This window comes from Podarcis raffonei, chromosome 13, assembly GCF_027172205.1.
Source record: "Podarcis raffonei isolate rPodRaf1 chromosome 13, rPodRaf1.pri, whole genome shotgun sequence".
Lineage (NCBI taxonomy): Eukaryota > Metazoa > Chordata > Lepidosauria > Squamata > Lacertidae > Podarcis > Podarcis raffonei.
Window position 1 is genome coordinate 43755520 of NC_070614.1, and position 25030 is coordinate 43780549.

At 46.9% G+C, this 25030-nt stretch overlaps 1 protein-coding gene across 1 annotated transcript; it reads left to right on the plus strand.

Annotated features, from left to right (window-relative positions):
- Positions 1-6848: 6848 nt before the first annotated feature.
- Positions 6849-24176, plus strand: RIPK3 (receptor interacting serine/threonine kinase 3). The gene is made up of 12 exons (XM_053361467.1): positions 6849-7056; positions 8891-9248; positions 10479-10639; positions 11247-11296; positions 13020-13193; positions 14149-14231; positions 15124-15301; positions 16595-16680; positions 17179-17242; positions 20349-20431; positions 22375-22456; positions 23743-24176. The coding sequence occupies exons 1-12, from the start codon at positions 6911-6913 to the stop codon at positions 23850-23852; spliced, it is 1575 nt and encodes a 524-aa protein (XP_053217442.1). The 5' UTR covers positions 6849-6910; the 3' UTR covers positions 23853-24176.
- Positions 24177-25030: the final 854 nt, after the last annotated feature.

Consider the following 25030-nt stretch of genomic DNA (forward strand, 5'->3'; position numbering starts at 1 on the left):
GTGCAATGCTGTCTTGTGTGTGTTTCTGCCCCGGAGGTATCTGAAAGAAAGGGAAGTTCTAGCAAGCAGAGAAGCAGCTGGAGGAAATGCCGAACTGAAGTTTATCGTCTGGTGGTGGTGATCTTCCCTCTCTCTCGTTTGTGATGTCCATGCGCGAGAGCTGTTGCTTTGCAGCTACACTGGGGGTGGGGGGTGGGCTGGGGCATGGAGGGGGACACACCAAGGGTTTGCAGAACTGAAGAAGTCTATGGAGGGAGGGAAAACAGAACTGGGAGGTTGTGTGTGTGAGAGAGAGAGGTGGATGGGAAAGGGAAATGAATAGAATCTGATGGAGAAAAGAATGGATGGTGGGCTGGCACAATGACCAGGAACTATCCACGCTGCACCATTTTGTTGCAGGTTGCACTTTATCCAGGATTCATCCTTTTCAACTGAGCTATATGCCTAGCTAGATTTCTAGCAGTTGTCTATCACCATCCTCCCTTCCCTTAGGGCTGCCATATGTCTGGACATTACCTGGATTTCAAAGGCGGAATTGATGTCCAGTGGGAATTTATCCAGCATCTTGGGCAAGTCAATTGAAAAATCTTGGGGTTTTTTTTGACATTTTTGTAAAAAACAACATTGGGGGTTTGTCTAAAAAAAAATAAAGCTCAACTCTCCTGGTTTTTACTTTTTGAAATATGGCAACCCTACTTCCCTTATTCTCATTTTCATATTGTACCCTGAGCGCTGTGGGCTGAGCTTTGGCTATGTCAAGGAATGTCTAGAAACATTCCCAACTGTTAAGTGGGAATGAATATGGAAGTGGCTGCATGTAGAACTGGTGGCCCACCTCGTCCCCCACATAAGCGTTCCTTGCATCAAATTGTAGAGTCGGAAGGGACCACAGGGGTCATCTAGTCCAACCCCCTGCAATCCAGAAATCTTTTTTGAAGACATGGGGCTCAAACCTATAACCCTGAGATTAAGAGTCTCTTGCACTAGCAACTGCATTTGTCATACATTCCACACCTACTCAGGTGTGGCGCTAAGCATGCTCCCAGAGCACCCGCCCAACTCCTGGTTGCCTGTGTGACAACCCTACATGCAAATCGGTTGATTCATGCCACCAGGATGGTTGGTATAGTGAAAGGAGGTAGGGAGTTCTTGCGTAGGAATGCCTGTGGCTGTTCTAGAGTCACAAAGTCATGGAATGATGCAGATTGTGGTGGCAGCCACGACTGCTGTGGCCTAGTTTGGGATGTTTAATTTTTGTGTGTGCGCATTTGCTGCCCTGGGCTGCTTTGCGGGGGAAAGGATTGGATATGAATAGTGATCATCAGAACTGGAAATTGCCAGAACTCATCCAGCACCTCTCAGTTGGCGCCATTGCCATTCCAAGAGAACAAGGGAGGTGTTCGTGGTGAGTTCCAGCGCCTATTTTTCTAGCAAAATAGCACTGATGATGATGATAATGGAATCTCAATCAATTCATCGGGCTTGGAGAGGTGCTCTGGTCTGCAACGCGGCTGAAGGATGACTAGCTGAGATGATGGGGGTGGGATTCAGGAGGTGGACAGGGAGGTCCTCTTCTACAATGTCTATTTAAGGGGTCAGCAAACTTTTTCAGCAGGGGGCCGGTCCACTGTCCCTCAAACCTTGTGGGGGGCCAGACTATATTTTTGCGGGGGAAATGAATGAATTCCTATGCCCCACAAATAACCCAGAGATGCATTTTAAATAAAAACACACATTCTACTCATGTAAAAACACACTGATTCCCGGACTGTCCGCGGGCCAGATTTAGAGAGCGATTGGGCCAGATCCAGCCCCCGGGCCTTAGTTTGCCTACCCATGGTCTATGGGCTGGAGGTGCACAGCACACCTGATGTGGTGTAGTGTTTCACTTGTAACAGACTAGGGAGGCCTGGATATAAATCCTCACAAAGTCCACTGGGTAGCTCCTGGGCTAATTGGTACCTCTTTGCCCAAGGCAGAACAGCAAATGACATAGCTTTATCTGTGCTCACAAGACACACATCAAAGTTCACAGCTGGTCAGATTTTGGCACCTGTGGTGCACCATGCGTGCCTCTCTTAATATGCATCAACAACAACTTAGATAACTAGCCATTGGCTGCTCTTTCACAGCATCCAAAAACAGCTGCCTGCAATGGGCACCTCTGCCCAATGTTAGGGCCGGCCCTGTGAGCAGACTTGTGGTGATGCTAAAAGTATACTGCCCTGAGCTCTATAGAAGGGCAGGTGAGAAAGGACCTCAATGGACAGCCCAGTAGCCTGGGAAAGAGTTTATCCCCTATACATGTTTTGATATCAGCGGATTCATACCTTTGAAAACAAGATGCAAACCAAAACACAGCCACGTTTTGAAATTTCACTTGTCCAAATTGGGCAGTGTCCTTTTTCAGATAGGTACTGTGCACAAAGGTGTATACATTAATGCAAAGTGAATGTTAGTGAAAATACCACGCAAAAATACATCAGGGAAACACGCTTTGCAAAAAAAAGTGTATATTAGGGGAATTGCATAGGAAAATGTGTGTTTTAGGAGAAATTAGCGCTAAAATGCAGATGATTTTTCCTGTTTTTTTTAAATAATAAAAATGCAAACTGACGTGGAAATGTGGATAGCCTGAAAAATGAGAAACTCAGAGGAACCATCACACTGACATATTCACCCATCCCTAGCAATGAGACATGTATTTTCTATGTATGTTCTACGGTTTTGAATTCATGCAGTACAGTCGTCTTCTGTTGATATGCCGGTGAAGGCTGCGCTGTCTACGAGGAGCGAGGGGGAAGAATTGCTCAGCTGCGCTGCCCAGGCTCTGGCTGAGAAAAGAAAGCGCTCTCTGCACAGGCTCAAAGCCACGCTCTCCTTTCCTACCACCGTCCGGGTGCTGAGCTCCAGCTCTGATTTCAAAGCCTGATCTATTCTGTGCGAATCTTTTTGAGTCGGAAGGTACCCAAGGGGTCAACTAGGGTCCGACCTCTTGCAACGCAGGAATCCTCTCCGTTCTCTCTAAAAAGAGACGAGCAGCTTTTAAATATTGGGGTGGAGATCGGCTGTCCACTGAATGCGCCCCTCCCATTTATTCGCTGCTTGGTGTCACTAGCCAGAGATGGCAGGACTTGAACCTGGGACCTGCTGCGCGCCGAAGCTCGAGGTTGTAGCGCGGTTCGTCCTGAGAGTATCTCCCACAGCGGGGAGGGGAAGCGGAAAAGGGGGGAGAGAACAGCAAAGAGGTTGTGAAACAGAAAGTAAAGGGGAAGCTCCTGGCAGCGCTGAATCTGATCCTCGCCCGGAAGGGAAGTGGGATTAAGCTTGCAATGTCTGCCGAGGGTGAGGCCTGAAATTGAGAGGTTTCCCTGCCGCAAGGAACGCTTCCAAAAGAGAGAGAGAGAGAAAGAGGTAACGGAGGGAAGGGGTTTGAGTTGAGTGGGCTCAGTCTACCTGCAAAAGGAGAGGCAAAAGCGAGGGAGAGAGTTTAGATCCTCAGGCTCCTTTATGCCTCTCCACCCTGCACCCCCGCCAGCCCATAATGATCGCTGCGACTTGGTCCAGGATTTCCAGTAAACGTGGCTGTCTAATTCTCAGTCCTAGGCAGGTAAGGTTTCCAAAGCCACCGAACACGCCTGTGCCTATATATAGCAGGAAATAAGGCACCCACGGGCTTCTCCCGCGTGTTTCCTTACTCTCAGACAGCCCTAGGCCCTTTGCACTTGGTCACGGCTCCAGGTGCCACCCACATAACAAGCATAGGATGCTGCCCTGTCCTGAGTCCCCCTTTCGCTCAGGTGCTCATTGTGTGATTGGCACCTTTCTATCCCATTTCTATCCCAGGAGTTCCAGGTGGTGTGCCTGGTTTTCCTCTTCCCCATCCTCACATCAATCCTGTGAGGTGGGTGGAGGTGTGGGTGAGTGGCCCTAGGGCAACCAGTGATCTTCATGGCTGATGGGGGGAGGGCGGGATTTGAACCCAGGTCTCCCAGGCCCAACCACTGGCTCCATTGTGTAAATGCAGCAGAAATCCTGGAGAATGTGCCAAAAGAGCTGAGCCCTCTCCAAGGATCTCAAACTGCCGAAAATTCAAGAAGGCATCCCCAAGAGGTGAAGGAGGGAAAGGGCTGGAAACCTTTTGAAGCTCTGATTAGAGCAGGGCTGGCCAACGCAGGGTCCTAGAGTCCTCCCTCCTGAGTTTTGGGAAGGAGGTGGGAGGCAGTGTTTGAAATTAGCCAGGCGCCAGGTGCATTTCGCACCTGGCTATTGACCACTTGAGACCAAGTGAGGGATGCCTGCACGCTAGGATGGCGCCTGACACCTTCACCATCTGGAGGTGCGTGCCTGGGGATCCTTGAATCTTGACTGTTTTCACACACTAATCCTTGTAGGAATAGAGCAATATATAAGTGGACTGTCCCTGGGTTGAGTGACATTAAGTTCTCAAAGCTCTTAACCTACCTCAAGGTGTTATCGTCTGAACTAGCCAGACATTTATCTGAGAATCAATCTTACCCCCAAATGGCAACTAGACATTCCTTTTTGGCAACTGCAACCTTGGTTTAAGGATCCATTTGGCACATAGCTTATACAGTGGTACCTCAGGTTAAGTACTTAATTTGTTCCGGAGGTCCGTTCTTAACTTGGAACTGTTCTTAACCTGAAGCACCACTTTAGCTAATGGGGCCTCCCGCTGCCGCCACACGATTTCTGTTCTCATCCTGAAGCAAAGTTCTTAACCTGAGGTACTGTTTCTGGGTTAGCGGAGTCTGTAACCTGAAGCGTCTGTAACCTGAAGCGTCTGTAACCCGAGGTACCACTGTATATCTGAGTTTCTTACACTGGTGGGAGGGCTCTAGGACCCTGCTAGAGCCTCACACTTCCCAGTGCCTCTGGGAAGGTAGCGCTATGACTTGGGGTGTGTGTCAAATTTTGGCCTTGGTTCTCCCCATCACCAGCCTGTGGGTTCCATGTCAAAGTACTCTTGCGACTCACTTAGTATGAAAAGTTGGACTGCCTTGGATTAGGGTGTGGGATGAGGACCTTGGAGACCAGGTTTCAAATCTCCGCTCCGTCATGAAGCTCACTGGGTGACCTTGGGCCAGTCGCTGCTCCTCAGCCTAGCCTACCTCACAGGGCGTATATGGGGATTGAATTGCACATGCCATGTTGGGCTCCTTGGAGAAGAAGGGTGGGGTAAAAGGTAAAGGTAAAGGGACCCCTGACCATTAGGTCCAGTCATGGCCGACTCTGGGGTTGCGGCGCTCATCTCGCTTTATTGGCTGAGGGAGCCAGCGTACAGCTTCCGGGTCATGTGGCCAGCATGACTAAGCCGCTTCTGGCGAACCAGAGCAGCGCACGGACACGCCATTTACCTTCCCGCCGGAGCGGTACCTATTTATCTACTTGCACTTTGACGTGCTTTTGAATTGCTAGGTTGGCAGGAGCAGGGACCGAGAAACGGGAGCTCACCCCGTCACGGGCATTCGAACCGCCGACCTTCTGATCGGCAAGTCCTAGGCTCTGTGGTTTAACCCACAGTGCCACCCGCAAATGCAATAAATAAAATTTAAAATAAAAATAACCCCACACTATTGGATCATGGATGGTTAGGGATTCAAACTCACACTTGCCATTTTGTCTGCTCGTCTTTGTCTGCCTCTGCCTTCCCACTTGCTCTTATGAGGGCTTGGGCTAGACCAGGGGTCAGCAAACTTTTTCAGCAGGGGGCCAGTCCACTGTCCCTCAGACCTTGGGGGGGGGCGGACTATATATATATTTTTTTAGGGGGGTGTACAAATTTCTATGCCCCACAAATAACCCAGAAATGCATTTAAAATAAAAGGGCACATTCTACTCATGTAAAAACACGCTGATTCCCAGACCGTCAGCAGGCCAGATTTAGAAGGCAATTGGGCCAGATCCGGCCCACCGGGCCTTAGTTTGCCTGCACTTGGGCTAGATGGACATGTAAGCACCTGGATGTTTTTTAGCCCAGAGCTGGAAAGAAGACAAAGTCCCTTCCAGAGAAGAATGGCAAACCAAGCTAATGGACTATGCCGAGATGGCAAAGCTGACTGGAAAACTCAGAAACCAAGAGGATAAAAACTTTATAAAAGAATGGGAAAATTTTTAAGTTACTTAGGAGACCACTGTAAGCAGATGGAAACAAAAAGCAGGATTTTGATTCACTTGTAGTGTAAAAATCACTGTGGACAATATGGTTTGATATAAAAGCTGGAGTACGGATGAATATGCAGTTGTGGATGTTTAAAATGAGACCCCATGGAGGGGATGGGGGGAATTCTTGAGATTCGGAGAATCTCTTTATACAGATATGTTTTTACTACTGTAAAGGTAAAGGTAAAGGTACCCCTGACCATTAGGTCCAGTCGCAGATGACTCTGCGGCTGTGGCACTCATCTTGCTCTATTGGCTGAGGGAGCCGGCGTTTGTCCGCAGTCATGTGGCCAGCATGACTAAGCCGTTTCTGGCGAACCAGAGAAGCACACGGAGATGCCGTTTACCTTCCCACCGGAGTGGTACCTATTTATCTACTTGCACTTGATGTGCTTTCGAACAGCTGGGTTGGCAGGAGCAGGGACTGAGCAATGAGAGCTCACCCTGTTGTGGGGATTCGAACCGCCAACCTTCTGATCGGCAAGACCTAGTCTCTGTGGTTTAGACCATAGCGCCACCCGCGTCCCTATTTTTTACTACTTTTTATTACTGTAGTTTATGTTTATTTGTACTTTGTATTTGTAAAACCAATAAAAATGATTTCATTAAAAAAAAGACATTTAAGGTGCCTCTTTTTCTTCCCCCTTCGCTCACCTTTAAGGCAGGCCTTATAGCATGAGTCAACGCTGAGTGAGCATCGCTGCTGGCAGATGACCCTTCGGGAAAGATGGCTGCTCCAAACAAGTTCTATGAGGAGATCACTGGCCAGCACCTGAGGGACTGGCAGTGTATTGGCCGGGGAGCCTTTGGGACCATCTACCGAGCTCGACACGAAGACTGGAGGATCGATGTTGCCGTGAAGATTCTCAACAGGTACTGGGAGTAGGTGGAGGTTGGGTGGATGAGGAGCGAGCGAGCGAGGTAGCGAAAGGAAGTACTGTTCCTCTCCCCTCGTACGATGGAACCTCGGTTGTTGAATGTAATCTGTTCCGGAAGACTGTTCGACTTCCAAAACATCCAACAACCAAGGCGCAATGGGCGGTCAGCAAAATCCATTGAAAAAATGGAGACATGCACCTCAGAAGCCGTTTGACTTCCAAGGCGTGTTCAAAAATGGAAGAATTCACTTCCAGGTTGTCGCCATTTGAAAGCTGAAACGTTAGACTTCCGAAGCGTTCAACAACCGAGGTTCCAATGTACATGAATTTTACTAAGGTAGATTGAATAAAAGCTTTTAGGAATGCAAGTCCTAAATGCTATGGATGAGGAATGTCGGCACTAGGGGGCAAAATGTGCCCCCCAGCCCTCTCTATGAGGCCCTTGGGACTCTCCCCAGACCACATCCTGTGTGCAAATCCTATTCTAGAAAGATTAAGTTTACATTTGTTTCCCAGGCCAATTTTGCCTCTGTTTCCCACTCCTCCTTTAAAGCAGATATTTCTGAAGGCTGTGCAATAAATAATGGTGGACTGAAATGATGATGGTGATCCATTAGAGAATTCTGATTTGTGATAATGCAATGGACATTCTTTTTTCCTTATCTAAAACCCCTCTCTCTCACACACTACTGTTAGACCTTTTTTTGGGAGGGGTGGACATATTGGTACTCTTCAGGTACCTGTGTTTATTTCTCCACTAGGGAGAAATGGGGGAGAGGTATAATTTCCCCCTTCCTCAGATACCGCTGCTCTGATCAAAATCTCCCCACCCCCAATGAAGTGTTTTTTTAAAATAAACAAGGTGGTCTTGCTCATCAAGAGCAGAATAGGTGGGAAGAGGAAAGAGTTGAAGGTTCTCCCAACCTTGCTTTCTCACCTGAGTCCATTTGACAGTTCAGCAATCACTGGAGAAATGCTTAATCGAAAGAACACACAACAACAGACACACACACACACACACACACACACACACACCACCTTGCAGGGATCACAAAGTCAGTTAAACTAAGGGGAGTCTGCTGGATCAGGCCAAAGGCCCATCTAGTCCAGCATCCTGTACTCACAGTGGCCAAGCAGGTGTCTGCTGGAAACCAGCACACAGGATTCAAGCCTCCTGCGATTTCCAACAACTGGTGTTCAGAAGCATGGCTGCCCACAACTGTGGAGCCAGATCATAGCCATTGTGGCTAGTGGGCCCATCAATAGCTCCCCCTCCCATGAATTTGTCCATTCCTCTTTTAAAGCCATCTAAGTTGGTTTTAAATCGCAGCCTCCTGTGGGAGCGAGTGCCATAGTTTAGCATCCTTTTAGCTCCATGCTCAACATAATTCTAAAGACCGCCTTGAGGCAGAGGCTGAAAAATTGAGTCCCCTTTTTTTCAGGGGAAGAAACCTTTCCAGAAATTGTAGGATTGGTTTCATCTCATCACAGCACACTGAACAGTCCACAAACAGCCACCCATCTTGTGACTCCAGTCTGGACAGGTTCAGGGGCCGTGAGATTTATGAGGTCGGTAATCCCAGTTTGAAGCCATTCTCAGAGATAATAATAATAATAATAATAATAATAATAATAATAATAATAATAATTTATTATTTGTACCCCACCCATCTGGCTGGGTTTCCCCAGCCACTCTGGGCAACTTCCACAGAGACCAAAAATACACTAAAATGTCACACAGTAGCTTCAGTCTCCAAACCCTTCCTCCTCTTGCTATTCTACCTTCACTTTTGACTCTTTTACCTCCCCCCCACCGCCATTTCCTGCAGCAATACATCGTTCACCCAGGAGGAACTCCTGAAAGAAGCCCGGGCCATGGAAGAGGCGCGGTTTACCTATGTCCTGCGTCTCTTTGGCCTCTTTGTGGGCAGAGTGGAAGCGGACACGAAGCTGGCTGGCTTCGGCGGTGCTACTGGTTCGAATCTGGGCCTGGTGATGGAGTTCATGGAGAACGGCACCCTGTCCGCCTTGAGGTACCGGGTCCCTTTTGTGCCTTGGGCCCTGCGAATTCGCATCCTCCACCAGGTAGCCCTGGGGATGAATTTCCTCCACAGCCTCAAACCCCCGCTGTTACACCTGGACCTCAAGCCAAGCAACGTTCTACTGAATGAGGAGCTCCACGTCCGGGTGAGTTTCATCATTCCCATTTCGTAAGTGGAGTGGGCAGTTCAGAGTCATTGCCTGTGTGCAGACTTCTGGGCAGGCTGATATTCTCTGCAACCTCTGAGTGAGTTTCAAACTTTCAGTGAAGCTTATGGAGTGGTACAAAAACAAAGAAGACCTGCATGGAATATAAGGACTAAGAACATGTTTTGTTGCAACTGAGCCATCCGGTTGTGCTGCTGCAGATGCACCATGATCTGCTTTGGAAAGTGGAAACTGCAACTCACTTCTCGTGCTGGATCGATCCCAGAAGAAGATAGACAGGGCAGTTTGCTCTTAAAGAAAGTGAAGCTTATAATTGCTCCAAACTTTAGCAAAGTGATCCAAGACCGGGGATTAGACGTGTACGAGGACCATCAGTTGACTTCCTGTAGGGTGGGGAACTTGTGAACTTCCAGATGTTGTTGGGGTTGTTGGGCTCCAATTCCTGCCAGCCCCAGTCAGCAAGACCCAACAGCTGGGGAACATGGGAGTTGTAGTCAAATGATGTCTTTCGTGGAAGAGGCATGGGTTCCCTGTCCTTGTCTTAAGGGGGCAACTGTTTGACATAGAGCAGTGGTTTCCAAAATCCAATCTGCAGAACTCCAAGGTCCCTCACAGGGTTAGCAAGAGCTCTTCAAAGATTTGATTTTAATTACATTTATATCCCATGTTTATATCCCACTTTCCCCAAATGTCATCCCTGTAACAACCATGGCTGGCAGAGTGGGGATTGAAACCTTGGTTTCCTAGGTCCTAGTCCAAAACTCTAACCACTATACCACACTTAGCTCCCTTGCCATTAAAGTGGCCCTTGTCACTATAAGAGAACAAGGGAGGCGCTCATGGTGTGTTCTTTTTTTAATATAAAAATAGCAATGAGTATATTTCATTACAGTATTTTGTACTATAAAGGCTTTTGTTTAGTTTAAAGCAATATACAAGCCTCATAAATCAAATGCCTTCTTAGCTTTTCAATTGGTGGAAGTGGGTAGATTGTTCTTATTTAATTATTTATTTTATTTTATGAATTGCTTCTGTATGAGGCATCCCAGCTACCACGTAACAGAAGGTGGAGTCGGTCTTCTGCAATGTATAATTGCGTGGGCGGATGACTCAGGTTGTTCCAATCTCTTTCTGTGAAATGGGTGCATCTCATTCTCCAGCCACTGCTTACATCACCTCCCCCCTCCCTCCCACATCCTCTTGGTTCAGGTGGCTGATTTTGGGCTCTCCAAGTTCAAGCGAGGGACCACTCGGAACGCCAGCATCAAATCCAGGGAAGAGGAAGAGTATGGCGGGACTCTGGAGTTCATGCCCCCTGAGGCTTTCACCAATGTGAACTACAAGCCGACCCCAGGCACAGACGTCTACAGGTGAACATGGGTTGCATTGCCTGTGTTGGACAACAGGGGGCACTGCAATTACGTGAGCGACATAGAGTTGAGGGTCATTTGGCATGACAAGCCAGTTTCTGAATGAAAGCTACTGATATCTACATGGGGTAATCCAGTACAGTGGTACCTCGGGTTACATACACTTCAGGTTGCAGACTCTGCTAACCCAGAAATAGTGCTTCAGGTTAAGAACTTTGCTTCAGGATGAGAACAGAAATCGTGCTCCGGCGGCAGCAGGAGGCCCCATTAGCTAAAGTGGTGCTTCAGGTTAAGAACAGTTTCAGGTTAAGAACGGACCTCTGGAACGAATTAAGTACTTAACCCGAGGTACCACTGTAGTCCCATAAATTCTACTGTGCTCTTTTCCTTTCTGTCTGGCATTGGTTACCAGCGTTCAGTGGTAGAATCTCAGCCTGTGTGACCGTACCCCTTTAGTATGCGAGCTCCCTGCTCATAAACACTGGATAAGCTTGTGAGATGGAGCAAGGAATGGGGCTATGGAAAAGATTGGTCTACATAGGAAGAGGATCTTGTGCAGGGCAGTCTCTCCTGAGATCCTGATTCTCTTGTTTTTCTCTCTCTTCAGCTACGGGATTCTCATGTGGTCGTTGCTCACTGGCGAAGACCCTTACGCAAGTGAGTCTTCTTCCGGTTTCTTTCTACCTGTCAGAGATTTCGCAGACTACTGTGAAATATTATTTATTAATGGGAACAGGCACTGAAGAACCATCGCAAGAAAGGAAAAGAAAGCAGCTGCCTATCAGAGAGCTGGGATGCAGGTGGCACTGTGGGTTAAACCACAGAGCCTAGGACTTGCCGATCAGAAGGTCAGCAGTTCGAATCCCCACGATGGGGTGAGCTCCCGTTGCTCGGTCCCTGCTCCTGCCAACCTAGCAGTTTGAAAGCACGTCAAAGTGCAAGTAGATAAATAGGTACCACTCCAGCGGGAAGGTAAATGGCGTTTCCATGCGCTGCTCTGGTTCAACAGAAGTTGCTTAGTCATGCTGGCCACATGACCCGGAAGGCCACATGGCTCCCTCAGCCAATAAAGCCAGATGAGCGCCGCAACCCCAGAGTCATCCGCAACTGGACAATGGTCAGGGGTCCCTTTACCTTTAACAGAGAGCTGCAAAGTCTGTGTGTGATTCGGCCTATCCAGTGATTAGACGGGATTAGCTAAGGCAGCCTTTGCCAACAACAGTCCATATGTTGCTCACTGTTGTAGGCAATATGCTTCTGTATACCAGTGAGTGGGACTCACAAATGGGGAGAGTACCATTGCGCTCAGGTCATGCTAGCTGGCTTCCGATAGGCATCTGGTTGGCCATTGTGAGGATAGGATGCTGGCCTTGGATGGGCTCCCAGTGTGGTCCTTCTTATGTTCTTCACCTGCATCCCTGAGATGCTAGCTGGATTCAGGGGAACATCCAGATAGGGTCCCCACCCCTGCATTATCATGTGGTGCACTCTTCTCAAGAGGACTGTACCACATGCTTTTCCCCTCAGCTATTAAATTTGGCCCTTGACGGTGTGTGACGAAAGCAGGGGAAGCCTTTGGTGAAGAGCAGTAACTCAGTGGACCTTTGCATGCACAAGGTCACAGGTTCAATCCCCAACAGGATCTCCAGGTAGGAATGGACCTTGTCAGAAATCCTGGAGAGCCATTGCCACTCTGTGTAGACAGCTTTCTTTGTTTCCACACTAAGGTGGCATGTGCCCATTAAATCCCCTCCCTTCAAACTGCTCAAAATTTGGCCTGCCCCCTCCCCATTTTGCAATTTAATCTGCAAATTGTCATGTCTTATAAAAGAGCCGGGATGGAGTAGTCAATATTAGTTAAAAGGTAAAAAGGTAAAGGACCCCTGGACGGTTAAGTCCAGTCAAAGGCGACTATGGGGTTGCGGCACTCATCTCACTTTCAGGCCGAGGGAGCCGGCGTTTGTCTACAGACAGTTTTCCGGGTCCTGTGGCCAGCATGACTAAACCACTTCTGGCACAAGAGGACACCGTGACGGAAACCAGAGCAGCGCACGGAAACGCTGTTTACCTTCCTGCTGCAGTGAAACCTATTTATCTACTTGCACTGGTGTGCTTTTGAACTGCTAGGTTGGCAGGAGCTGGGATAGAGCGACAGGAGCTCACCCCGTCGTGGGGATTCGAACTGCTGACCTTCTGATCGGCAAGCCCAAGAGGCTAAGTGGTTTAGACCACAGCGCCACCCATGTCCCTAGTCAATACTACTGGGACTCGGACTCCGGAGAACTGCATATGAATTCCTCTATTATACTGGGCCTTGTGCAAATCTGCATGGCCCCTTCAGAATATTTTGCATACAACCTGTGTTTCTGTGTCTGCTTAGATGTCCCCCCTGGAAATATGAGCTCCATCATCAAGTCACTGATCCCCCAAGGCCAAAGGCCCAGTACTAAGGAGCTGGAGATGATGGCCAGTAGAGTGTTGAAACTAGAAGACTTGATCAGGCTGATGAAACTCTGCTGGCATCACAACCAAGACCAAAGGCCGTCCTTCCGAGGTAATAAATGTGACCCTTTCCCCCACCACAAGAGTGCTAACATCAAGTGGAATATAATGTTTACATTTCATTTGAAAAGGTGATAGTGGTTCATGACAGATAACTTAGTCAAAATGGGAAACGGTACCAGAAATCACATCAGTTCATATGTCCCTTTGCAAACAGGAATAGAAATCAGGCATTCGAATACAAGTAGTATTCACTGTTATCAACCCCCCCCCAAAGTCCACTATTTGCTGTCATTCCACACCCACCCACCCAGTCCATTACTGATGACTTTACTCTCTGCTCCATTAGAATGAATGGTGTGGAATTATATAGCAGTAATGTAATGGATTACATTATTAAATTTAGCCACAGTGAGCCAAATAACATCTTTGCAGAACCTGAACTGCAGCGGAATGGGAACAGTGCTGCATGCATTGGGTACTAGGGAGAGGGCCTTCTCAGCGGGTGCTCCTAGGCTTTGGGGCTCTGTCGCTTGTTCTTCAGCTGGCAGGTAAAGACTTTTGCACTGGCAAAACGAGGGTGCTTGTGCTACCTGTAACTGTGGTGTGATTCTGAATGCCCAGCTCCCACCCTGCCCCTGGGTGCGTAAATGGCTTGAGGTCTCTGCAGGTCCTTCCCTGCACACACACACACACACACACACACACGTTGGTTTTTTGCACAAATTTTCCATCGTAACAACTTCATAACAAATCTTTGGCTATCACAGCCTAAGACTTCCCTCAACTCCTTCTAATGGTTTTCTAAATTCCTCTCTATTTTTGCATGTTATAGCTATACTTATTGCTCTAGATCCTCTCTTACATCATCTATTTTTAATCCTTTCCACAATAATTTATAAAGTCCTCCTTACAAAACTTCTTGTAACCCGACAAGCAACGTTAAATAATTACAATTGTCTTTCAAAGTCCTTCCCTCATTCTCATCCCCCCCCCATTTTGCTTAGAGTGCAGCGAAAACACAGAGGATGCCTTTTCCCAGTACAAACGTCACATTGTGGCCGCTGTGCGCAAGGTCCAGGATTGCTTGGTAAGTTGCACTTTTTCAGACAGCCACCAGGTGGTAGGAGTCCTCTATTTTTACCTTGCATAGATAATACTGAGGAGAAATAATAGAATCATGGAGCTGGAAGGGAACATGAGGATCATCTCGTCCATGTCAGGTTGCTGTTGTTTTTAAATTCTCCCTTGTTATATCCCCTCAGTAAGCTGCAACAGACAATCATTTTAAACACACACATGCACACACACACACCCCGTCTGCCTGGTCTGTGGTAAAACAGCTCCCAGTTGCGACAATGTGGACATTCTCCTTCATTGGTTAAAAAGTCCGTTTAATCAACAAAACAATCATTTTTAAAAAACTATTTTATTGAAATTTTCTCAGACAAATGAGAAACATGTAACAACAAACACAACATACGTAACAATACTTGCCTGTGAACTTAGTCCTGGCAATACTTGTGCAGAAAAAAGAAAAGTGATGCAACAAGATGACACGATAATACCTAAGGTATAGAAACAGCAATCTGGAAGACCAAAGGAAGTAATTTATACATTTTAAAGGGAAAGGTCAAAAATGGTTAGGTATAATACCAGCCCACAGTGTTTTTTTTCTGGGGGGATGCAGGGGTATGCATTCCCCTAAACATTTTGTGAATCTTTGTACTTTTGTCCATTTACTGTATCCCCCCCCCCCTGATTTGAACTATACAATGGTGATTTTCTTGAGTAAACAAGAAAACAAATTTTTCTTAAGAAAAAAAGCACTGTCAGTCCATAATGGGTGATGAAGACCTGGGGGGGGGGGAGAGACTGCCCCGTCGGAAACCAAGTACGGTACCTGAGAATGGTGCTTTTGGATTTAAGCCCTCTAAATTGTCTGTTACATTGAGTTTTCTCTCCTCTGGTCCCATTTAAAGATGGAGAGCTCTCCTTCAAATGAAACCAGGGTCAACTTGGATACGATATCAGGAAGAGTCAATTCTGCCCATCAGGTATCGAAGCCCTTGGACTACGAGGTCCCGCTAACCCCTTCCTATGAATTTGAGGAGCAGCTTAGGACTTTAAGACTGGAAGAGTTTCCACACAGACAAAATGGTGAGTGGGGTTTGTGAACTGGGTCTGGGAGCATTTTCTACTTCTAAGACAGTAATTGACTAAGGGAAACTTCAGCACAAATCTTGCTGAGATAATGGGTGTGCAGAAGTGAGAAAGAGTTTTATTTATTCTCTCTCTCTCTCTCTCTCTCTCACACACACACACACACACACACACACACACGCACACACATTTTCAGGTCTGACGCAATTGAAAAAAACTAAAAAAATTGTCCAGTAGCACCTTAGAGACCAACTAAGTAGTTCTGGGTATAAGCTTTTGTGTGCATGCACACTTCTTCAGATACACAGGCTTCTTCAGATCTGAAGAAGTGTGCATGCACAAGATAGCTTATACCCAGAACTACTTAACTGCTCTCTAAGGTGCTACTGGACAATTTTTTTTATTTTTTTCGACTGCGTCAGACCAACACGGCTACCTACCTGAACGTGTGAAAACAGTAAATGCTGTCCTCTTCCTCACCCCCAAGTCAAGGTGAGGGCCAAGGGTAGCCTTCCTGTTTGGGCACCTGAGGTAGTAAATGCAGCAAGTGCCTCTTCCTGGCTGTAAAAAACACAATAATAAGAAATTGGACAACCTGCTTCCTTTTCATGAGAACAAGTATCAGCCACCTGAGACATCCACCTCCCTCTTCCTAAAGGAAGGTGGCTAGCAGATGCCTTTTCCTGCACACGAGGCTCTAGAGCAAAGACAGAAATAATGGCTCTTGCTCTGATTTGGATTGTTGGTGGCACTGTAGTATGTTTGTCCAGTGTTTTGCCTCATCTCTGCTTGCCCCTCTGTCAAAATTCTCCCTAATTTTGCATCCTGGAGGACAGGAAGCATTTGGGCTCAGTCCTCATAGAAAAACTGCAATGTGGGGTATGCGTGGGTCAATGGAGATGAGGAGCTGCCACAACAAACCTCAAGTCTCTCCTCAGCCAGCCAGCCCCACCTGCCTGCCTTACACCCAGGAGGTAGAACTACCTGCCAGCTTGCTTCTCTTTTGTGATGTTTTCCTTGTAGAACTCAGCAGGGAAAAGGTTGGGGGACAAAACTAGAATTAGTTTTGTCTGTGCCTGCCGTTGTCTGTGGTTCCAGCTACTTCCTTCCTCTCCACCAGCCCCAATGGGCACCAGCCACTGCTGGCCTATGTGTGGATTTAGGCCTCATTTAGCCCTTTTGTCACAGGCAAATCATGAGGGAATTTCACCTTGTGATGCCATGTCCTCTTCAAAATGTACTGTGTTCACTTGCCTTTATCCCCCCCCCCACTTTTCCTTTTCCTTTCAGAGGCTGTACCCATGAGAGACTTTTCCAAAATAAACCGAGAAGGGAAATCTGGGCTTCACCGTAGTCACAGCGCGCAGATCAGGAAAGTAAGGTCACTTCTATCAATGTTACCCATCGAGGCTGAGGAGAGTTGGATGGGTTGGGGAAATGGAGTGGATAGCACAAGCTGGGGGCTTTGGCGAGAAGCCATTGGTTGGGGTTGCTGTGGGAACTGTTGGGTGGAAATGGACAGTGAGGGCTCAGTGAGGGACGGTGACGGGCCACCAGCTCTGAACTGGTTTCTGGCCAAGCTCTTACACAAGCACGAAAGGCTTGTATCCCCTGCACACACATGCAGGGCCTGTGCCACTCGTGTTTGATCTAATCCAAGATGGCGGCTGTGCTGGCATCTGCCCTGCCAACTCACCTTGGAAGGATCGACTGGGACACCAGCCTTTTCTTGACTGGGAAAGATTACAGGGTTTGCCTCTTTTGAGATAGTTAAAACGATTCAGCAAGTCACTGGTGTGAACAGAATGCTTTGGGGGCTCAAATGTGGGGCCACTTCCAATTACATTAATATTTTACTCTTCAAATTTGCTGAGGACCCAAGCTATGGATCGCCTCCTCACGAAGGGGTGAAGATTCGAAACTGGCCCAGGCATACAGGTAATTTTTCTGCCTTTCTAAAAGGGAGTAGACCCTCTTTCTGCTGCAGCAGGGATGGGGAACTGTTCTCACTCTAAGGGCCCATTCCCTACAGCAAAACCTTCCAGCGGACAGATGCCAAAGGCAAATGTGTGTGTGGTGGTCAGAATCAAAATGTGGGCCAAGCAAGGGATGCAGTTCTTACCTTTGTATGGTAGCCTGCATTCCAGCTATTCAGCTATTCAAAAGCCCCCCAAAGCTCATACACCCCTCAAACAGGGTTCATCTCACACTATCAAAGTCCTAGGACACATTCTAGCCATGCCAAAGTACTTGAGGTGGTTGAACGTTTGGCCCAGTGAAAGGTGCTGCCGCAGGAAGAAGCATCATTTGCAGAGAGCTCCAAGGGCCGGTTAGGGAGGCCTGGAGGACCACATTTGGGGCCTGGGCCTGGGGCTCCCCACCCATGTATTACGGGGATACAGAGTGAAGATAAGACACAGACATGCCACCTTTGGGCAGCAAATCCACTTCAGAACCACACTCACTTCATTTGGGCAGGCATACAGGCTTCCAAAGTGAATCCAACTCGTTATGGGCATCTAATATGTCCTCTCTCCAGTTGTTGTTGTTTTTTAAAGTATATTCTATTAAATTCTCAAAAGTTGAACATTGTACACCTCACAAAATGAGAAAGTAATGCAAATCTCTCGAGACCATTGGTAAACTCTGAGAATTGGCCATCTTCCACATGACAAAGACTGCACCAGCAAAAATCACACCAACAAAAACAATCTCTGACATTATTATTGTGGAATATAGCAGGCTGGCAGCATAAAACTGAGGATGCCACTTTTCAGGACTCCAATACATCATGAATTTTTCTTTCATTTTGTCGACCTCTCAACCTATTTTCCATGGGGTGTTTTTTTTTCTCCCCCTTTGCTGCACCCTATCTTCTATCTTTTATATACCATAACAACAATACAAAAATCTCTCATTCCTTCTGTGACTCATAATTTAAATCCTGCTTGCAAGTTCATCATGCTATAGTATATCTTTAAATAACCCCCCCCCCCAAAAGCTTCCATTCTTCCACAAACAATCATAATTGTTCTCTTATTTTGGCTGCTAGCTTTGCCAATTCCGCATAGTCCAAATTGGCAAGTGCTTTTGACCTGTTTGGAGCTCTGACTGCCTGGACTTTCTGACAACTGCGAAGCCATCTCCCTCCCACCAGTCCAGCCATTTGATTCTGGGGGGCTTGTCCAGTGAATGGGAAGGGGTAGAAATCTGTGCTGGAGCCAGAGCAGCCAGAAATGTGTGTCATTAGAAGAGTAATGGTGGGAGAGAAGCAAAAGCTCATCCCACTTTTTTTTGGGGGGGGGGGGGGGAGAAACACCACACCTGTTCCTAGTGGGAAGTGCATCTGTCATCAGACTAGCTTGGCTGCCTGCTCTCATTTTAATTATCACTTGCAGTCCCCAGGAAGTCTCTGCAGTACCGCTGTGGCTTTTTGCTCCCTTTCAGAAAATTAAGTGCAGCCGAGCGCTTCCTCCTTGTAAAAAAGGGGACTTTAAAAGGGAAATGCCTTGGGGAATGAAGGTCAAGGTGGATGAGAATTAGAACTGTGTGTAACTGGATGTAGCACTGGCATGTCTGGAAGAGAAATTTGACAGCTCCTTCCAACTTTACCTCCCTGTTCATAAGCTGTGAAGTTGGGAACTGGGACATTTTTTAAAGGGATTGTGTGTGTGTGTGCAAGGGCACGGCGAGGGGCAAAGCATAGGGCAAATTTAGCAGCAGTGATCACATTCCCTGTTGTTGGAAAGCGCTTCTCCACTCCACAATGCCCCGCTTGTTTCCCCCCTTTTACCCACAATGCTCCACTGCTGCTTCTAGAATCATCTAAAGTGGATTTTAGAACCTACAGCTTACGGCCACCCCCACATTTTGTACCGATGAGTTCCTCAAATTATACACTGCATGGCAAAGCTTGTTCTTGTCTTCCAGCCTTAAAACGTCCCACCTAAAAGTTTCATGAGATGAACCCAAGTTCTAATATGATGAGGGACTTCCTGCTTTAGGCAAAGGAGGGAGAAAGCTTGGAACCAAAATGAGGCACAACATGCTGTGAACTGGGTTTTTCCACACTGGAGAATGGTTTGGGGCTTTGCATCCCATAAGTGGAGGAACCTATCAAGGGAATATAGCAAGTCTTGTAGAAAAACAGGCCAAACTTCACCTCCCAGTTGTAGATTGTGAACAGTTTGTCCTTGAGAGCATAAGAAGAGCTTTTCTGGATCAGATCAAAGGCCTATCTAGTCCAGAATCCTGTTCTCACAGTGGCCAGTCAGATGCCTGTGGGAAGCGGGTTTCAGCAACAGAACAGAAAAGTTGGCAGGGCTGAGGTTTTCCCCCACTCCAGTTTACACCAGAACCTTTTTTTTAATCTTCAATTAATTTGAGCGTCAGGGGATGGGGAGAGGACAAACAAGTTTATCCTTCAAGTCCCGAACCCTTGACTGAAAGTGGGGGGAAAGGGAGTTCCAGAGGAAGCACAGATAAAAAGCTTGTTATGGCTAGCTTCCTGCCATGGTCCCCTCTCAGCCACATATATGGCGTCCATGTAAATAAGCTGTGTGCCCACAGGGCTCTCCTGTATGAGGGGGAATCCTGAGCGAGTCAGGAATTCCACTCACATGGAGGAGCACCTACAAATGTATGTTGTGATGCACATGCAAGCTCTTTACGTGGACACTGGATGTGTGGCCTGGAAGTTTTTGGCCTGTTGCTGTGGCGGCTAGAGACCAGAACCTCGTGAACCCTTCACACAATGCTTTCAGTGCCTGAGGGAGCTTATGTTAATCCCTGTCTTCAGTCAACTCTCAATGGGGCACTCGTCACAAGGCCTAATGACGACCTAGCATGAGGTGGGCCAACATGGCACCTTCAAGGTGTTTTGGTCTACAACCTCCATCATCCCCCAGCTGGCATAAGCAATAGTTGTGGAGGACGCGAGTTGCAGTCCATACATATGTGGGATACTGCATTGGCTGACCCTGGTCAAGCATGGGAAACTACTTTCTTAAAGGGAAAAGTGAATTGCTTTCTTGTCTTTTTAAAGAACTCAAGCGTCGCCCCCTTTCAGACTCGTTTACCGTCCCATCGTATCCACCCTACCTGCCTGGATTCTGGCCTCAACCTCAGGTAAGGGAACTGGGGGCTACAGGGAGGTAACAAGGGTAGGAGAATGGTTGGAGGGGGGCGGGGTTGGGAAAGAGATGAAAGGATTCCTTAACCCAGCGTTAAGGGTGGCCTCCATGTAATAAGAATTAATAATATTTTTATTATTTCTACCCCACCCATCTGATTGGGTTGCCCCAGCCACTCTGGGCTGCTTGTGACAAATATAAAAGCTTAATAAAACACCAAACATTAAAAACTTACCTGAAAATGTAAAAATAATAATTGTGTACTACAATTCCCATCAGCATCAGCCAGCAGTGGTCATGGGTGATGGGAGTTGGAGTCCACCACATGTTGACTCCTCCTAAACTGTCTCATATGTTGGATCAGTCCATTTCGGCTGGAGCCACTTGGCCTTGAGTGGCAGCATCTCTTTCGGCAGTGAAAATACAATAGTGATAAATTGAATACATAGCAATCTGCTGCTGTTCCCCAGTGCCCACCATCAACTGCTTCGCTCTGCTTAATAGTAGAAATGCCCCTAGTGGACTGTTCCGGGTAAAACATTGGACAGTTGGGACATATGACCTTATGACTCACTAAGTCCAATGCAGTCGCAGCAGCACCCAGCCAGCCCAACAGACTGATCTCTCCAGGGTGGCAAAACCAGAAGCTTTGATCAAGCCCTTGGCAGGCCACCAGATGTAGTTGTGCTGCCATCGCTGATGTCATGTTGCAATTGACTAGGTTTATATGGTTGTCCTTTTTAAGGCAGCCATTGCTAATGTAGATAATGAATGGCCTGGTCTGTTTTCAGGGACCACTTTGTTCTCCAGGCACTAGTCCAGGGCTGCAACGTTCCCGGCTATCTCTTGGCCAAGGTCCTTGGACTGTTTTTATGGCATCACTTAAGCAATAAGGGGTTGAGAGATAGGCAGCTTCTGTACTTGGACGAGGCGAGATCATCGATTGCGTTGGGCTTGGTGAAGAAAGGATGACGGATGTGTGCTTCTTGAGAAATCCCCTGCTGGAGAGGAAGACTGACAAGCACGCTTCTGGCTTTCCAGAAGACGCAGCAGAAAACAATACCATGTTGTTTGGATGGTGGAATATATAACAGATACTCACAATGGCTTGAAATTGTTTTTTTAAAAACAAAAACAACAAAACAAGATTTCAAGTTGGGTGCTGAAGGGGGTGCAGCCCTGAAAACAGCCCTGTGTAGGGAAGCTTTAATGTTTTATTCTGTTTTTATATGTGCTGGAAGCAGCCTGGAGTGGCTGGGGCAACACAGTCAGATCGGCGGGATACAAATAATAAATTACTGTTGTTGTTGTTACATCCTAAAGGTAGCTTGCTCCAAGTTGATTCCCTCTTGACATTTCATGTTTATTTATTTGACAAGCATTATTTATCCCACTCTTCAGCCACAAAAAAAAGAGGCTCGCAGAGCCAGTGATAAGACAGTCCTTGCCCTCAGTCTTACAGTCTAAAAGATGTAGCACAAAATGAAAGGAATTGGGATGGAGGAGTGGAGGGGAAACAGACTCTTTCCCCCTATTTTAGATGCACCATACATCTGAAGCACATCCGACAAACACTTAAATCACATGGCTCCCTCCGAAGTGGGAATTGTAGCTTACTCCTCACAGCTAGGATTTGCAGCACCCTTAACAAACCGCAGTTCCTGGGATTCTTTGGGGGAAGAATTGTGTGCATTGACTGTTTGTTGTCAGTATGTCAATTGCATAGTGTGACACTACTTGTATTGATCAGCTAGAAATGGAAAGCTTTCAAGGAGGAGGAGCCCTACGGTGCTGGTCTTTCATCAGAGGTGATGGAAATACCCTGCAGGGATGTTTCCTATGGGGGGCACTGTTTTCTCTCTTTCCATACTCATATGCCCATTTATTTATTTCTCTCTCTGCCTCTGTCTCTTTTTCTCCTCTTGCACCGTGTTCCAGTCATTCTACCAACCCCAGCAAGATGTATCCCAGGACCACACGCTCTTGCCACGCTTTAGTTCTCCTAGAGCTCCACAGGAATGTGAGTACCTAAAGTAAATGACAAAACCCAACCACACCACTCAGTGGTACAACCAACTACGGCCCAGAATAGAGCAGTTCAGTACCAGCTTGAGTGTCACAACCTCGAACAACTTGAATCCTGATTATCTCTGGGATGTCTCTTTCCATATGCACCTCCCCACAAATTTGAGGTCATCTGACGAGTTCCTGCTTCAGATTCCATCTTAGAAAACATATTTAGAAGACCTCTGAAGGTAGCCCTGTATTGGGATATTTTTAATGTTTGATGCTTTATTATGTTTTTTTTAATATGTGTTGGAAAGTCGCCTGTAGTGGTTGGGGCAACCCAGCCAGATGGCCAGGGTATAAATCATAAAACTATTTTCTAGTTTTATAAATAACAGTTTTATAAATAATAAAACTGTTATGATCATGAGGATTTCAGTGGTGTCAGGATGCCATGGCTGATAGATGAGTTACTGCATATACAGTGGTACCTTGGTTTTCGAATGCAATCCGTTCTGGAAGACCGTTCGACTTCCGAAATTACTTCCTGAAACATTTACCGTATTTTTCGCTCCATAAGGTACACCACACCATAAGATGCACCTAGTTTTTGGAGGAGGAAAACAAGAAAAAAAAATTCTGAATCTCAGAAGCCAGAACAGCAAGAGGGATCGCTGCGCAGTGATCCCTCTTGCTGTTCTGGCTTCTGGGATAGCTGTGCATCCTGTATTCACTCCATAAGATGCACACACATTTCCCCTTACTTTTTGGGAGGGAAAAAGTGAGTCTTATAGAGCAAAAAATACAGTACTTCTGGAAAACTCACTACAGAAGTCGAGTGGCACATTTGACTTCTGACAAGCATTCGAAAACCGAAGCAGTTACTTCCGGGTTTTCGGCATTCGAAAACCGAAACATTCAACTTCCGAAACATTCAAAACTGAGGTACCGCTGTAATTGAAATCTTTCGGAATACTGCAATTTTTTTGGAAGGGTGTAGTTTGAGGTGCAGGTTTCTGAATGCATATGTGAGGACTAGAGCAAAGACCCTCCCCCCTTAAACAGGAAGGAAAAAAGGTAATAGGGAAGTGACTTAAATCAAGTCAGAAAAAGACAGACAGGCAGAGAACTCAAGAAGAGCTGTGCAGGATCAGGCCTGTTGCCCATCTCATTCAGGTCTCTCACTGGCCCGCCAGTCAGAGATTGTGATCCTCCTCTCTCCCTACCTTGTTGGAAAGTCACCCCTGTTGTTGTTAAGGTGATAACTAACAGCCTCTTCTTCTCTCCCCCCCCCCCAAGATGGTGGAATCACTATCACAGGCCAAGGCATCTCAGGAATCCAAATTGGAACCCATAACACCCTGGTCCTGGAACAGGTTCATGAGAGCAAACCCAGGAATGAGCATTAATCAATGCCTGCCGAGTGTGGGAAGTTTCTTATGGACAATTAAGTTTCCTCTGCTTCAAGGGACAAATGCGCATTCCAAGCATAAGTGTGATCTTTCTTCTCTATGCAATTCTCATCAGGACGCAAGAACTCTCTTCTAGAAGCGTGCCGCGAGGCCTATACACACCCTTACCACCTAATCCAGAAGCAGCACTGCTTTTGACTTGGTTGCATAAACCCAATCTGGGATGAATGAATGTTTATTTGCATCAGCCATTGGCCATAGCAATAAAACAACAATGCAATATATGAATAATAGAAATAAAAGTCAATTATATAAAAAACATTTTGGGATTTTGAATCAATATTCAGATGGTGGCTCCTATTCTGATTGCCCCAGCTAAAACCTTGCAACCTTTGCTGTCATCTGCTCATCTTGATCTGCCAAGAGAAAGGACACTATGGCAGTGGTTTGGCGACCCGGAATGGACAATAAAAGAGGGGTGATAATCTCATTCCTCAAGTCTTTATAAAGAGTGCAAGCCAGCCACCGATTTGGGGCTGCTAAAAGACACCTGAAGCGAGTTTACTGCAAATCTCCCCCCTTATTTACTGCATATGTCTCCCTCAGACAGAAGTATAAACTTCTGAGAAAATGGGAAAAACAGAAAGCAGAAAGAAATGCTTGGAACATCTTAATAAAGGCCTTGCATGATAAGGACACCTTCCTCTTCTGGCATATTATATCAGGCCTTCTGGAGAATGATCGCAACATGCCAGTCTGTACTATTGAAACCAATCTGGAAGTTCAATGCCAAACTTCATCTCAACAAAACAGTCTCGCTGGGTCATCACCCCCATTCACTCAGCATCCTGCCTGGTGTGTGGAAGTGCTCAGGGACAGAGGTTTTGGGGAGCCAGGTACCCAAAAACGCAGACGCAAGAATAGAATTGAAATCGCTGTATTATTCCAATGCGTGTGGATTCTGGAAAGCAAGCTTATAAATTGGAGCCTTACATTAAGGGGCAGAGATACAGCAAGAATTAAGGCGGACGCTCGTAGATGTGGAGCCCCTGTTAATTCTGCTGACTCAGCTCTCCCCTGCCTCCTGCGGGGGGCCCAGAATCACAATAGCAGGCACAGAGAAACCACAAAGCCAGCCAATGTCTCCATACTTATTTCATATTTCTTCTTTGGCG

Bases quoted from the DNA above. Each gene is read 5' to 3' on its own strand.
- RIPK3 (XM_053361467.1), top strand. From the start codon at position 6,911: ATGGCTGCTCCAAACAAGTTCTATGAGGAGATCACTGGCCAGCACCTG. The intron at 17,243-20,348 runs GTAATTTTTCTG...GTCTTTTTAAAG, and splicing joins AAACTGGCCCAGGCATACAG to AACTCAAGCGTCGCCCCCTT. The intron at 22,457-23,742 runs GTGAGTACCTAA...CCCCCCCCCAAG, and splicing joins TCCTAGAGCTCCACAGGAAT to ATGGTGGAATCACTATCACA.